Genomic DNA, 16,042 nt, shown 5'->3' with positions numbered 1-16,042 from the left:
AAATTTTTCTTTCCAAATTTCTTCATTTATAATTGTGTACGGTGATCCTGAATCCGCATACACCATTACTTTAACTCCACCCAAGGATAGCTCACAAATAGGTTTCCCCTCCATAGAATTATCCTCTATGTTCAACATGAAGCTTCCCCTCACGCTCTTCACACATTCTTCCTCGTCCTCACCATCTTCCTCCTCATCATTCCATATGTACTTTACATTGCTGCGCCTACGACACATTTTGCTAAAATGGCCTAACAATCCACAAATACCACACTTTTTCTTCAAAGCCGGGCACATTTTGCTAAAAGCTAAATGTTCTTTGCTGTCGCAACGATAGCATCTTCTCTCCTCAGTCTTAAAATCTCTCGCTTGGCTCCTCATGGGTTGACTTGTCCATCTCCCTTGCGTACGTTGAAAATTTGGTTTAGCTTTACTTTGAATTTTAAATAATCCCTCTGTCGCCTTTTCCGGATCTTTCTCTGCTGCCTTGACCACTGTCGCACATCTCCCAGACATTTCTGACTTCCTCATTATGGCCAGTACGTCCTCCAGTGGTGCATCCCCATTCACCCATAAGCGATCTGGTAGAGGCGAATTGTTATTATGCATAACCAAATGATCTCTAATTAAGTCATCATGTAGATCACCAAACTTGCAATCTATCGCCAATTTCTTCAAATCATCTAACCAGTCATCAACAGTCTCATTTTTGGCTTGCTTCCTCTGAAAAAATCTGTGCCTAATTACACCTATGCATACCTTCGGGGCAAAATACTTGTCCATATCTTTTATTGCGTTCTCAAAAGTATTTAAATTTGCATCTGACACTTTGGACATTCTTGAGTAAGTTTTCAGCCCCATAGGTCCTAAGGAATGTAGAAGTATTCTCTTTTTCTGCTCTGGTTTCATTTTCCCCGCTTCATCCACAGCCGAGATATAGTTAATAAAATATTCTTTCCACTCTAACCATTTTATACCTGGTTCTGCTCCTGTTGCCCAAAAGGTGTGTGGGTTACTTATTGAATAATTCTGATGTGCCATCTCTATATTTGTGGGATTTCCTTCGTTATCCCCTTCACTCATTTTCAATCTTTCTTCTTTTTTTTTTTTAATTTATAACAGCAACTTAAGTTCTGGTCCTAAATTCTTTATTTGGGGTATTCCCCCGGCAATCTCACCTGTTTCCGCAGCGCTCCGCTACTTCAAACACCTTGTGGTTACTTTTATTCGCCGTACGAACGTGTTGCTAGGTAACCAACGCTGAAATTGATTAAAACAAAATGGCCGCCACGTTGGGTCACGCAACGTGACCTTGCGTGGCTGCGTAGAAGTATTCCTAAACACTGCGCATGCTTCTGATGTGTCCAGATGTTCCTCTTACGTCAGGAGCGCTTCGCGTGTACAGTTCCGGAATCTCCACAGCGATTCGTATCTCGCCAACAGCGCGGACCCTCCAACCGTCCGAGACTCTTCTGGACAGACAAGTAAGAAACAAGTTCCTTTTCCTGCTTTTTTCTTGTTTCCGTCCACCGTCGTCCGTCCCGATGGCAAATACTTGAGAAGGAAACCCACAATAACAAAAAAAAAAATATCGACTTCTTCCGTTTTTTTTTTTTTTTTTAAATCCTTCGCACGCCGCTACTCCAATCCCAATCGTCGCCAATTGAAGTGATGGTCGGTACGCTTTGTAGTAAGTCACAAGTTCTTTATTAAGAACAAAGTATGAAACAGGTGAGCGCCAGGATACACCTCCACATCCTAAGCCAGACTAAGAGCAACTCCCAGAACCCGAATGTCACAGAGACTATGACATTCCATGCACGCACACACACTCACCTTAGGTACACTCGAAACCACGAGACACACGACACTAAAGTAGGACACAACAGTGTGATACCATTGATTGAAAATTCAGAATTCTCTAAGCCAAGCTCCTCTCTTCACTGCTGTCAGTCCACATCCACTAACACCATCAAACTATGTGAATGGGCAGCAGGGACAACCAACCATGCGAGCTTCTGTGTTTCAGTGCGGGACAGCCCAAACTACCCTGACACTGCAGGCACACTGGGGAATGCCAGTTTATGTTTATCGCTATGGGTGACTACTACGATCTTTTTGCCCTTTCATTTTTAAGAATGTTTGTTCTAAACAGGAAGAGATGCCAAATTGACCTGTCTTTGGTGTTGTATGAAGAGATGCAGGGTTAGTAGCAGTGATTCTTGGGGAAATCTATCACATGCAGACATAAACAATTGAAGCAGACAGCTCAAAGTAAGGGTGGCCAACACACTTAAATGTGAACATTGCAGAACTCGGTGATGGCCCTGAGGCACCCATTTAGTTATACATAACGGTGACCACGAAGCGACGGTAACATCCACTTAAAAAGGATGAAATGTAGTATACAGCTGAGCCTGCTATCCACACCTTCATCAGGATTTAAGCATTCTCAGACTTTTGGGTAATCAAAAGTGTGAAATGCGGCCTTAATATCCAATGAAATGACAGCACTGATAGCTTTGTGGCACACAGCCTGAATGAGTTTAGCAATCACAGCCGCTAGAACTGACTGAACTGCATGAATGAATCTGAACTCAGCCCTTTCCAGAAAGTCTGAAAGTTGTGACTTCCTAGTTATGGTTACACTCACTGTGAATCAAAGAGGCGTTCTTTTTTTTTGTTTTTGTTTGTTTATTAATACCTTGGTGCTGTTTTGTCAGTCTGCATGGCATTTGGCATGTCATGTTTTTTGTGAATATCCTTCTAGAGCAAGAGAAAGGGGAGTTTTGGTATTGCATTTCCTATTCTGATGGATACTTCTAACCAATGATTCTTCACCTTGTGAAATCCCCCAGCGCCAGACTGGATCAGGAGATATTTCATAGCAGTTCCCTTCTGTGTCTGTAGTTGGCATCATGCAGTTTTGCATCTGGTCCATCCCGCCCCAAATGTGCCATCGGGGCCCTACATTATTCCCACCTCACTGCGCTGGCATCAGTTCCTTTATTTCCGTGCCTTCCGACATAGATCTGGAACTTGCTCTCTCAAGTCCTGTCAGACTCAACAGTACTTTTCTTTCAAAAATGTTTCCAGTGTGCTAGGTACGTCTCCTCCTAAAGCGACAGTTTTCAAACCAAGCATTATTGACACAAACAGATGTCAGTGACGGACCCTCACAAAGTCTGTCTCTGCGTTATGCGCGAAATGTGTCAAGATGCACCCGAAGGCCATCCGAGACCATGAGGCCAAGGTGTACATTGTGAAATATCCCGGTCAAAGTCAGGGGTGCAGATGCATTCTCACTTCTGAGGCCCTTTTCGTGAACGATCCTCATCGAAATCGAGATTCTCCAGTAAATCCCAAAAATCGAAGAAGCACAAGAAATCTTAAACACAGCTTCACTACGTCATACTCTAAGATCGCCTACTATGTCTCGCACCCGGAACTTATTTCTACCATCCTTACAATTTGGTCCGACTTCCCTGGCTCCATGGCATGCTGCAGTAAATAATGGAGTTTAAGGAGGCCACGGACAGAATATTCGGCACCTGACCGGAACACGCTGGTGCACCTTAAGGCCCCAAGGATCTGTGATGAACTATAGTCAGTCTACCATCAGCAGACCTGTTCCAGATTCTGACCATGCCACTTGACCTCCAGCTTCGGGCTCAATGCTGATGCCCCCTATGGTGCTACAGCCCACACCGCAGCCCCAAGCGCTGACGTCTCCACCAATGCCAGAGGGGGGAGGGACAATAGTTCTGTCAGATTCTGAAGCGAACCTGGAGTGACTTTTGTTGATGTCACACTGACCTTGCCTATACCCACACTTTCACCCCAAGTCACTTCTGCAGAAATCTCATGATTATGCCGATGATGATGACGACACCATGACACCATATTACGACGAAAACCTATTTTTAGCCCTAGCCCTGCCTGACGCCTATGGTTTAGACAAATCACCTGGCACTGGCCTTGGCTCACCCCACCTAATGTGACTATAGAAGACTCTACCTTCTTTGTCACTGTCATTAAGAGAGCAGTTGAAGTTTTAGACCTCACCCTGTCCACCACTGAGGTCACAACAAACATCTTAATAGATGTCCTTGTCCCAGGATAAACAATGCAAGAGCCTCTTTTTTCCTTTCAGCGAGGCCCTCATGAACACACCGTTGGGCACCTGGGAAAAGCCAGGATCCTCTCTTCCAGTGAATAGGCAGATTGCAAGGGAACACTGGCCTGTACTGGAAGATCCTGCCTTCCTCCTCCAGCATCTTTCTCCAGAAAACCTGGTGGTACAGGCCTCTACCAGCCAACTGAAACCCAGTGCATTCCTGAATACACCCCCAGCTAGTGAGTTGAAACTCGTTAACTTTTGGATAAAGAATGTTCTTTTTGCCTAGCCTTGCTCTAAGTCACAGGCGCTACCAGCGGTTTCGGGTAGGTCATGAGCACTGCCAATTCCCCTGTGGCTTTACCAGTTCCCCTCGGGTGTTCACAAAGAGGATGGTCGCTACTCATCTACAGAGGTGTGGAATACTAGTCTTCCCATACATCAATGACAGGCTGCTTGAAGAAGGGCTTGTCCAAACAGTCGTAAACCACCTCTAGATGACGGCGCACTGTTGACACCTTTAGGCTTTTCTATCAATGTGCTGAAGTCCCACCTGACTCCTTCTCAATGGTTCTCTTTGTTGGAGCCATCCTGGACACCGTGCTATTCCAAGCCTTCCCTCCCTCAACAGGTCCAGGACATTAGGGCTACGATGACAATGTTTCAACCCTTTACCTGGTCTCAGTAAGAGTGGCTCTGAGTCCACCAGCATCCTGCCGGTGGACCACATTAAGTGGTGCATGCAAGCACTGTAGTGGGATCTGACGTCTCAGTGAGCTCAGCACTAACCTTTCAGATTCCTTCCAGGTGTCAGAGGAGACTGCAAAAGATCTTTAGTGGCGGCTGCTAGTCAGTAATTGGTCTGCTGGTAGACCCATCCCCCTGTTCCACCCAGACCTAATGACCATGACTGATGCATTGTTACTGGGTTGGGAAGGTCGTCTGGTAGAGGTGGCATTCAGAGGACTCTGGTGTCTGCCAGCAGCTCATCTCCCCAGCAACGTGCTGGAGTTACAGGCACTAAAAGCATTCCTTCCGATTATCAAGGGAGAACAAGTACAGGTTCTTACAAACTACACTACCGCAATGTGGTACTGCAAGAAAGAAGGCAAAGTAGGGTAGTGGGTGGTGTGCCAGGAGGCCTTGTGCCTAAATAGGCAGGGCGTCTCCCTGGTTGCACGTCACCTGGCAGGATCTTTATACAGCATGGCCGGATTAACTCATCTGAAGTTGCCTAGTGGATTATGAATGGCAGCTGTACACCAAGGTGGAACAGAGCTTCTTCAAACAATGGAGAGAGCCCTGGGTCAATATTTTCGTCACCGCAGATAAGGTACAGCACCTAACCTTCTGCGCACTGCAGTTCTTAAGGCAGGTCTTGCTCGGAAATGCCTTTCTTTTCTATTGGAGCTCAGGACTCTTGTATGCCTTCCTGCCTCTACCTATCCTGCCCAGAGTTCTCAAGAAGATCAGGAAGGACCAGGCCAAAAACATCCCGGTGGCCCAGAGTGGGCAAGGAGAGTGTGGGACCCATAACTATTAGCGGTGAGCACCTGTCCTCCTCTCTTGCTGCCCCTTCAGAAGGACCTAGTGCCACATCAGCAGGGAATTGTACTGCACAATCTTCCTTCTGAAGTAGTTGGTATTATCTTGGCAGCCAGGGGTCCCTCCACCAAAACTGTTTACGCAGGACGCTGGGAGAAGTTTGTTGTATGGTGTTCCTTTCTGTTATACTAATTAACATTTACAGGAACAGTTAACTGACTTACTATTTTTTTGTGTTTTGTTGACTTAGCAAGGCCTTGCTATAGCGACTGGTAAAGGTAATTTATCAGCACTTTTGGCCTATTTATGCCTACCTTATCAGCCATCTTTGTTCAAATCACCTATCACTTGTCATGTGTTTCTGGAAAGCTCGTATTCATATGCTCCTGCCTAAGCCTTTTGTGATGCCTCAATGGGACCTTAATTTGGTTCTCACGTATGTCATATGTGCTCAGTTTGAACCAGTGCACAGCTATTCAATCCACCTCCTCGCACTGAAGACCTTCTTCCTCATAGCAATCACATCAGCTCATCACGTGAGTGAGCTACAAACACTGTCTCTCCCTCTATTGTATACCATTTTTTCCTAGACAAGCTGGTACTGCGGACAAAAGCAACATTCCTGTCAAAGGTCATCACACCCTTCCACATAGGTCAGCCTATCACCTTGCCAACTAACCTCTTGATCCATCTAAAGAGATGGAGAGACTCTTATCACCTCGATCCCAAGAGAGCCCAGAATTTCTACGCGGATCGCACTAAGGAACATTGGGTGAACGGTCAGCACTTTGTGGGTTTCTCTGAGGCGAAAAAAGAGAAACCTCTCCAGATGGATTGTCTTAACCCCTTCGCTGCTGCGGACATTCCGCTGCAGCGCTGGGGGGGGCAGGGGGGCAGCGCAGTGGGCCTGTGCTCATGACGGAGCCGCTCCGTCATGAGCCACAGTTGAGCTGTGCTCATGACGGAACGGTTCCGTCATGACTCCGCCCATTTGCGTTGTCGCCCCGCACAGGCGGGGAAACAGCGCCGCGCAGGCGGAGCGGCCGCCAACAGGATTGTCATGACGGAACCGTTCCGTCATGAGCACACGCCAACCGTGGCTCATGACGGAACGGTTCCGTCATGAGCGGGGAAGGGGTTAAGCATTAAGATCTGATATGGGCTGGCTAATAAACAGCCTTCAGAAGGCCTTTGCGCTTACGCCACCAAAGCAAAGGCTGCTGGTGTGCAGTGTGCCATTCTTGCCAAGCAGCAACGTGGGCATCATTTTACACGTTCACAAAACATTATTGTTGATAGTCATGTCCCGTGGGAAGAGCATTTTGCCAGGTCAGTCATTCAGGATTCCCTGGCCTGAGCCATTCCACAGACCCACAACCTGGGGAAGTACTGCTTGGGTATCTATTAACAAGAAGGAGGAATTTGCGATTAGTAGTATCCACCAGAGGAAAAAGTTACTTTCCTCCGGTAAAGCTTTTTATTGTCTAATCTATCAAGCCACAGATTCCTCAGTGATCCTCCTTCCTCCCCGTTCTGTGGAATGAATTTATCTAATCCATGTTAACGAAAGTGAGTCACTTTTTCTTCCATCTGCAATAGGAATTTTCGCTCTCTGCGACAGAAAGCTACAAAAAGCTGCTTATCAGAATTATCCCAAACTTGTCATCAATACTTTTGTCGAGACTTGTATTACAAAACTTCGCTGAAGAGGCTTTGAAAAGTTAAATAAATTGTGTATCTTGCCAGTTGGTTTGCAGACAGTCCGCAGGCCGTGCATTAAGGGCCCAGATGTGAAACATAAACCTGAATGACCTTTGTTTACTCTGCCCAGTGCAAGAGCTGCGGATCCTCAGAGGGTCCACGGACCTAGACTGTCGGCTCTGCTCGCAGCAACTGCAACTTTTCATCGGGGCGATCATTACATAGTATCAGAAAAACGTGTCACTGGGGACATAAGGGGACAGAAAGAGCATTCCTGACGCAGGTTGCGTGCAGTGGGTTCAGAGGTACAGTGTCTAGAGCAGCTGGGGGCTCTCTCCATTGTAGATGGCGACGGTGGCACAGGCTGGGTTTTATCTTTTGTGTTGTAATTGCCAGGTTCCCTGCTCATTTTTTGTATCAAATTCTACATGTAAAACTCACAAACTACTTTATACAATGGTAAATAATGCATATTCAGTCGTGCGAGATTTGAATGAATTCCTTGTGTTCAGCCCTGGTATGCCCCCAATGTAAGCAAAGTGAGATTCCCCTCTATTGTAGTAAGCAGAAAAATGTTTGTTTGAGATATTGAAGACGTTTCTGCGTAAGCTTTGCTGTGCCCCGGTGCCTTCTGAATGCTGTGTCTGTTAGTAGCGTTTGAAAGTACAAATACTTTTGAAAAGAGTGCACTTAGCAAAACCCTCTAGTGCTTTTATTGTTCTGAAAGGGTGAGCTTTGGAAGGGTAAGTGTTAGTGACTAACAAATGACTTTCAAATGATAGTGTTTACGTTTTTTGCCAAGGGTTCTCGATTTGCTTTTACTAGCTTGTAATGTGCACCACTTGATAATCCTCACTGAAAACTGGAAGAAGAGTTTACTGTATTTTATTTAAACGACATGAGAATCCTTGGTAAGCATTGGGCTGTATTCTGACCAAGAAACCTGGATTATTATGAAAAATAAAGTTACTTAATTTGTTACTCCACTCTTCCCCATTGTTACTATGATTTCTTTGCTTATTAGCTCTTCATTTTGTTACTATTTTGTTAATTTTTTTTATTGTTTTAACTGGATTCGTTCGAAAACTTTGACCCATTCATTTTTTATTTTTTTTTAACACACACCTTATTTCTTTTGATAGTCACATTGCAATAACACAGTTGAGTCATTATGCAAAAACAATGTATATCGTATTTGTCCGCAAAACATAATATAGATAAATATCTATATGTCAGTCCGTGTTAAGGAAACCATTGTCATAAAATAATGCATTTCAAACTGCACCCTTTTCCCCAAAAAACTATTGAACCATGTCACCCATATGAGAGTACTGGTGTGTTAAGAATCATTTATGGAAGCCGATGGGGACAGCTGCGATGCATGCTGAGTGATAGGAGAGTACCAGGGTATATCTGGTGCTAAAGAGAGGGAGCTGACGACTGTATGTGGTAGTGATGTACAAAAGGGGTAGTATGAATGCCTAGGTTAATAGTGGGAGGGGGACGAAGGAGGGGACTTGGTATGAGCTAGATATCCATAGGGGTATAGGTAGAATAATCATATCTCCTACTCCTTTTCAGAAGCCTCATCCTGTAACTTGAACCATTCCAAGAGGGCGATCCCTTTCGAGTGAAATAAGTGTCCTTCGCAACCCCCTATATTCTTCCAGCAGTATCGCTCCACACTCTGCCTGTCCCCAGTGCATGAATGACCTCCTCTCGCCATAGAATCAGATGTGGAGCTTTTGGGGATTTTCAGCGTCTAGTTATTAGTCGCTTTGACCAGTAAATGGGCCAAGTCAATAAACCGTAATGCCATTTTGGAACTCTTTGGTCTATGATACAGTCCTAATAAACAGCGTTCTGGGGTATTCCATTGTGTGATGCCAGTCAGATCTGTTAATGTTGCCAAAATCTCTGCCCAGTATGCGGTCAATGATGGGCATTGACCATAGCATGTGCATGAGATCGCCATGTACCGTGAGACAGCGAGGGCATACTGAAGAGGCCGACGGGAACATACGGCTAACTCTATGTGGTGTTAGGTATGCTCTATGTAGAAAAGAAAAGTGAATGAATTTAAATCTTGAGTTGCTTAAGAATTTTGCGGGATACGCTAACATTGTGGCCGAATCTTTCTCCGGAAGGTCAAGGAAAATATCCACTTCACATTTAACCTTTAGTAAAGAAAGTGGAGCCAGAAAATGGGTTCGGAGCCCCTGGCAGAGCCAACGTACTAGGTGACTGCTATGCCCCATAGTGTAGAATGCCTGAAGTGGTTCATGAGTTCCCTCCCCTCAGGTGCCCAGTATCTTTGTATATACCAAAGGATACCGTGGTGGGTAAGAAAGATGTCCTACGTCAGCCCATGTGTGTATGCAAAATCAGAGTGTGTTAACAGTACACCATCTTGGAATAAGGATCCCACCGTCAATACCACCTCCGGTTCCTACAGGCTCAGTCTGTGTGCTGTTAGTGTACCTGAGGAGGTGGGGAGACCACACAATTTTTGGTGCATATGGAACCATGAAATTTGTGTATTTTCTTTCCATCTTCTAATATGTCAAGGCAATGCACAGGAGAGAGCCTGTCTGAGGCACGGTCGTGCCAGACCACAGCAGCCAGAGAGGAACCGGCCTATTCTTTTCAGCCATGTGACCCAGCCTATTCTTAAGCCGTGTATCCGATTTCCATCAGATTATGGCCAGCTAACCAGTAGGACAGCCAATGCCCAGCCAGACAGTATGCTTTAAAATCAGGGGCTCCCAGACCACCCACATCAGTCGGTAATTGTAACTTCGCAGGGTAGCTAAACTAGCATGGTGTTCAACATTCTAAACGCCCATACCGGTACTACAGTTGGCAGGATTATGAAGCGATACAGCAGGCGCGGTAGCATGACTATCTTTGCCACTGCCAGGCTCCTGGCCGCTGACAGAGGTCGATTTGGGAGCACAGTGATTTGACTGTACGGACGAGGTTGCCTTTGAGCAGATCCTGTGATTCCCGGTAGATTTGAATCTCTAAATACTGGAATGTATGTGTGGCCACATGTATAACGGTGTTCCCTAATGGCAGTGTAGCGTCTGTTTAGGTTTTATCATAGGAGAATGCACATGATTTGTGTGCATTTATCTGTAACGTTGATAACGCCCCAAATTCAGCTAGTAGCTAAGCCATCCCTGTGAAGCCTTCCTGGAGATTTTGAGGTATAAAATCATGCAGTCTGCATATAAAGACACTGAATGTATCATGAGGACTATGGATATCCCACATGCAATGGCTTCCTGTCTGATTAGTTGTTGTTGGAAATCAGGACCTGTTTGCAGTGTCCCTCCACCTTTTGCCCCATTTGAGACCCCTAGATGCTGGATTCCAGACTGTGAGAGTGCCCTCGGCTCTGCTTGTCAGGCCCAGGCCCAGTGCAATGTGAAAGCACCCACAGTTATAATGAAAACACACACGTGCATTAGGGTACACTATGTGTAGGGTACACCTATAATTGTCATGACCTACCTTATAAGTCCCTGGTAGATAATAGGGCAGAGGGGATTAAAACTACCTTTAAGTCCCTAGTATATAATAGGGCATGGCAGTTTAGAGACCAGCAGCCCTGTGTTGCAGCACTGCTTTTAAATGGAGATTGTGACCAAACTCAAATTTGGTTGTAGGGGCACTTAAAAAGTGTTAAACTACAATATTGTGGCATTTTAGGTACCCCCAGGGTCTCCCCTAGGTGTCCCAGGGGTGGGGGGGTTATGTAATTATGAGGAGGACCCTTATAAAAGATTTTTTTATAAGCCCTGATGATGGCAAAAGTCCCCATTATAGATGCCTAGCCCCACAGGATAACATGGCAGTAGTTTATGAATTTATAAATGTTGATAGGCATTAAATAAAATACCGTTCAAGAACTTAGGAGAATGGTATTGATAAATCCAACAATATGCCATTGTTACTTTTATCCTAAAGTATACAGAAAATGTTACAAGACTTTCTTGCCTTTAAGCCAAAATTCGGCCTTCCTGTGGTCTCCCTGATTGGTCAGAGTTCACAGGATTAGCTAAGTTGCTTTGAAAGTGGCTCATCCAAGGAGATGCTATCTGTTGGAGGGAGCTCTGCTACACAGGAATTCCAGAGCTGGGGGAGGGAGTTGTAAAGGATGAAGCTTCAAAGGAGGAATAGTGCAGGCAGGGAATGCCAGGTCCATCTCCCCCCATCCCCTCTGACCCAGCCAGATGGAGACTTAAGGAAGGAATCTGCGGATCTTAGGGGGAGTATAGGTATGGAAGTGAGCCAAATTGGAGGTTGGTTTAACTAGTTCTTGCTCCTCTGCTGAGATTTCAGCCATACAGAGTTTTGGAGGAACGGTGCTTTCTGGGAGATGATTATGCTACACTTTAAAGAAAGTGGTCATGCTCAGGGGTGCTGCTCATGTACCTTATTGGACAGGAGTGCTCTCCTGCTTGACCCAAGAGAACATTGAATAAATATATGAGAGGTGCATCCAGTGGACTTGTAAGTCCAGGTGCATTGTGGGAATTGTGGTCCCAACCTTTCGAGGACCATCTTGTAATTTCCAGACCCTTAGATTGTGTTTTGGACACTTTTGGACCCTCAAGAGGAACTTCAGGAAGAAGTTCCAAAAGTTTGGAGCAACTTTGGTAAAAAGCTCCATAAGGGAACCGACTCAACCGCGAGAGCCAAGCTGGCCACCTTCAACCACGAGCCTGCCTGACCTATTGGTTTGTCCCGTTAAAAGCTCCTGAGGTTCGACTTCCAGCGTTTGGCTGGGACTTTCTTGAAAAGCAAGCCGGCAAACCCTCACCAAATCCGGTCTGGCGAAGAGCACCGAGGGTCCCCGTCAGAAAAAGCTCCAGAAAAGTTTCTAAGTCAGAAGAGAAAATTTGGACCCAGACCTACCGCAAGGGGTATCCAAGCAGGGCTTCATTGCGGTCAGCCTGAAACTTTGACTTAGTCCGGGTCAAGCATGACCAGATGTTCCACAGTTGAGCTATGGGCTTTTAAGCACTAGAAAGTGATAATTCTTTTAAAATTCTCATCTCTGGTTTCCTACATTGAATTTTTGTCATTTTGGTGTCAAAACTATTTCCTATTTTTATAAATTGATGTTGGATTTTTATTGTGTGTTGTGTCGTAATTATTTACTAAATTGGTGTTTTTAAATGCTTTACATACCCGTTTCCTAAATTAAGCCTGCTTGCTCGCAGACAAGCTACCCAGGGATGAGCATAGGAATAAATTATTGGCGTTATTGCCAGTGGTAGATGCATATTTACCACTACTAATAACCCACTTTCTAACAGTTGTGCAACAGACTCAGTGGGGAGCATGAACAGAAACCGCAAAAGGGGGCATCCCTGTTGTGTCCCTCTCGAGATTTTGGAAGAATTAGAAATATAAGGCCTCGTACGAGCCCTGGCTGTGGGTACTGTATACAATAATTTCACCCATCTAGTATATCCTGGTGGAATGCCGAATTTGGTCAATGCTGCTATCATATAGTCCCAGTCTAGTGTGTCAAAAGCCTGGCGAATATCCAAGGACATGTCAACACAATGGATGGAGCTGTTCCTAGAAAAAAGGGGGAAAGATTCTGCAACTTACTCTAGTTGAGATAAGGTGTGTCTAGAGGTAGAGTAGGTGGGATAGAAATAGAGATAGGGGAATTCCTCCTTTTGAAATTGGTGCCCTCACACACCCTTGCGGGTGTCGTGCTTCATCATCGGGCGTTGCTCCTCGTGGGGGTGGTGCTGCAGTTCCCCACAGGCCCCGCGAGAGGGCTCCTTGTCGGAGATCTTTTATTGGAGGTGCCGCAGTTGGGCATGCGGGTGTGTGGGCCTCGTGAAAATGTGTGTGTGTGTGAAGATAAAATTACCTCACCGGAACCCTGACACAATTTTATTCAAGGGTCCGGAAGCTCAATTTAAATCAAAGGGACTGGAGCCTATCGTAAAAACAAATATGTAGGAGGGATAGGTATGCTCCCACTGCTCTCAGTCCGTGCAAGTGATGTGAAAGTGCAATAAGGTCAACATGTTTCGTGCATCCGGTGGGTCCCTGGCACGCCTAGTTTGCACTCCAGTTTAAAACATTTCCTGGAACCCCAGTATTGTGCCTGTGTTAAATGTATTGTGCAAGTTATGGTTTGCATTGCTGTTGTAAGAGTTCTGGATTGCGGAGCAAACCATAACTGGCAAATTTGGGTTCTTTTTTTGCTTTAAGTTGGAACTAAAACTGTACTTTAGCTGTTTTTCAGATGAATACCAGATTTTTTTAAACATATGTTATGGTATTTTAAACAATGCTAACTACATAGTGCATCGTCATCTTAAAATCTGGCCTGGATCCTTCCCTTCTGGACCTATGATGGACACACCTTGTCTATAATATTCACAGTGGCGTTTAGTTAATGCATTTTATCTTTAATGAGTATAAGAAATGTTTTTGTAAATGTTTCTGTAACCCCTAGTTTTGTTATGTTTCTCTGCATACCAGCGAAGGCCATCTTTATAATACATTCATTTACTTTTTCCACACCATTAGCGGCCGGCGGAGAGTGGGGGAGATATGGTCACTGCCTCTTCTACAGGAGAAATAAAAAAAAATTAATGGACTTTCACGAGGCCTGTTGCCAGTATGAAAGTGCCCACAACTCTGCAAGTCGACCTCTAGGCGGTATTGAGTATTGGGAACTTTGCTTCTCAACAGGCCAGGAGCATTAAAAGGCCTGCCTGGGGATCACCCAGTCACATCTCTCTACACCTGGCCAACGCTTTCACGTTTCTAACAGTATAATGTGAAGCAAGAGAGGGACAAATATTAATCTGAACTATTGATATTGAGAAGTTGCTTCTTTTTTGTTTTGCAGGTTATTCGGCAGACACGCACAGTTGTGGAAGAAGAACAGACACAAGAAGTGGAAAAGTGGAAGGTGCTTGCTCACTCGAAGAACCAAGAGCTGCAGCAGTTCAGAATTGAATTGGACTCCATACTGGATGTACTGCGCGAACTGCAACGGCAGGGTGTTGTTATTCCAGCTCGGGCCTCCGCTCCACCTAACCCTCCTGAAATGTTTTGGAATGCGTGACTTGAAGATGATTCGCGGAGTGGAGCCCAACTTCTGTATCCATCCACCCAGGGACCTACCATCAGAGATGATGTGCCTTGAAATGCAGAGACTATTCCTGTGTACTGTAAAAAATGAATTTATGTCACATAAGGTATGGAATAGTTAAAACCAGGGATTCACAACTACTACAACATATGAGCGGCAGTGCAGCCCAGGGAAATTTGGAGACACTGAAATGAGAGCCTGAAGCAGTTTCCCCTTCTGCTCGGTCAGGCGCATCATACCAATGGCGTCGGCTTAAGGATTTACCTGGGGCTTATGGAGCACAAGGGACTCCTGTTGAAACAAGGTCAACACACCATACTTAAAGCAACACCCAAAAGCTGCTGCTTCAATGCACGCTTCTGTTCCCCTGTCGTCTATATGTCTATCTGTCTTTTTTTCCTGTTTCCTGAAGTGTCCAGGCTATAAAGCCCTCGAGGATGCAATCAGCATTGACACAGTTTGCAAAAAGCAGTGGGCTGCAGTGCACTGGTCTCCAAGAGCTGCTTTTTTCCAGTTTCCTGGTCATCAAAGTATCAGCAGTTTATTGCTGTATTGGAAGCAACCGAATTGTCACATCTACCACCATTTTAGAGGGATTATGCAAGGGGCAATGGTAAGGATGTCCTATGTGCTGTATTTCAAACGTCCATCAGATTAGCAAATCCTGCATAGAAACTCATTTGCAGTCAAACACTGTGCATAGTTGTGTCCGTTGCACACGATAAAAAGGCTCCGCATTGTGTCCTTAATGCTCACACTATAATGTTTTAGCGGAATTCGATCTTGTAGGGGTTAACAACCACCCTTTGAAACCACTAATACATTGTTATTGAATCTACCCCGTTTCCCAGAAGGGCAGGGTGATATAGATTAGTTCTTCACATACTCAGTGTCTCACTACATTTCAAAGGTAAGGTGCATTGACCTCAAAATTGCAACTCGTACAATACATAGGGTCCTGAGCAGGGGTGGCCGCAATGAATATACATTTACCCTTCAGACGTGACCCCATAGACAAGGGGTCATGAGTCCAGAATATTACTTGGATGCCAGTGATGCAGAGGAAATTACCTCCACCTTCCGAGGTCATGCAGGATGTTGTATAGTTGTATGAATTACTTGACTAGTATCCTTAAAGTTACAAATTCTGATGCTTTAAACCGGTCACACTTCAGTACCTCATCATGTAGCAAGATTTGTAAGTGTTTTTAATTATTTTGTGTTGTCTTGTTATAAATGTATATATGAAAGTTTGTTTTTTAAATCCATGACTACGTTTATTTAATATAGTGTATTTTCCTATGATGAGTGTATGTTCTCTTTTTTCAATCCATGCTTTACGGCTTGAAATCATTTTGAGTTTTTTTCTCCTATGCACAAGCTTTCTCCTGCTGAAATATATATTTTTTTATTTTAGAACATTTCATTGTTTTTTTTTTCTTCAAAACAAAGTAGGCATTTCCATTGCAATCAATGATGGTGTATTCAACAGAGCAATGCAGGCCTCAGGCACAGTTGGCTAAAAATGTACAGGGAGCACA

The 16,042-nt window shown here is 44.8% G+C and overlaps 1 protein-coding gene across 3 annotated transcripts in view; it reads left to right on the top strand.

Moving 5' to 3' along the window:
* Nucleotides 1-15,804, top strand: part of CEP162 (centrosomal protein 162) — an 857,607-nt gene extending 841,803 nt beyond the window's left edge. For all 3 annotated transcript variants that reach the window (XM_085611039.1, XM_085611040.1, XM_085611038.1), the window contains one exon: nucleotides 14,256-15,804. In XM_085611039.1, coding sequence (XP_085467165.1) covers nucleotides 14,256-14,474 — 219 coding nt within the window. In that variant the 3' untranslated portion in view covers nucleotides 14,475-15,804. The remainder of the gene's footprint in view (nucleotides 1-14,255) is intronic.
* Nucleotides 15,805-16,042: the final 238 nt, after the last annotated feature.

The sequence above is a fragment of the Triturus cristatus genome, chromosome 6, assembly GCF_964204655.1.
Source record: "Triturus cristatus chromosome 6, aTriCri1.1, whole genome shotgun sequence".
In the NCBI taxonomy this organism is placed as follows: Eukaryota; Metazoa; Chordata; class Amphibia; order Caudata; family Salamandridae; genus Triturus; species Triturus cristatus.
This window is presented reverse-complemented; position numbering and strand designations above follow the sequence as displayed.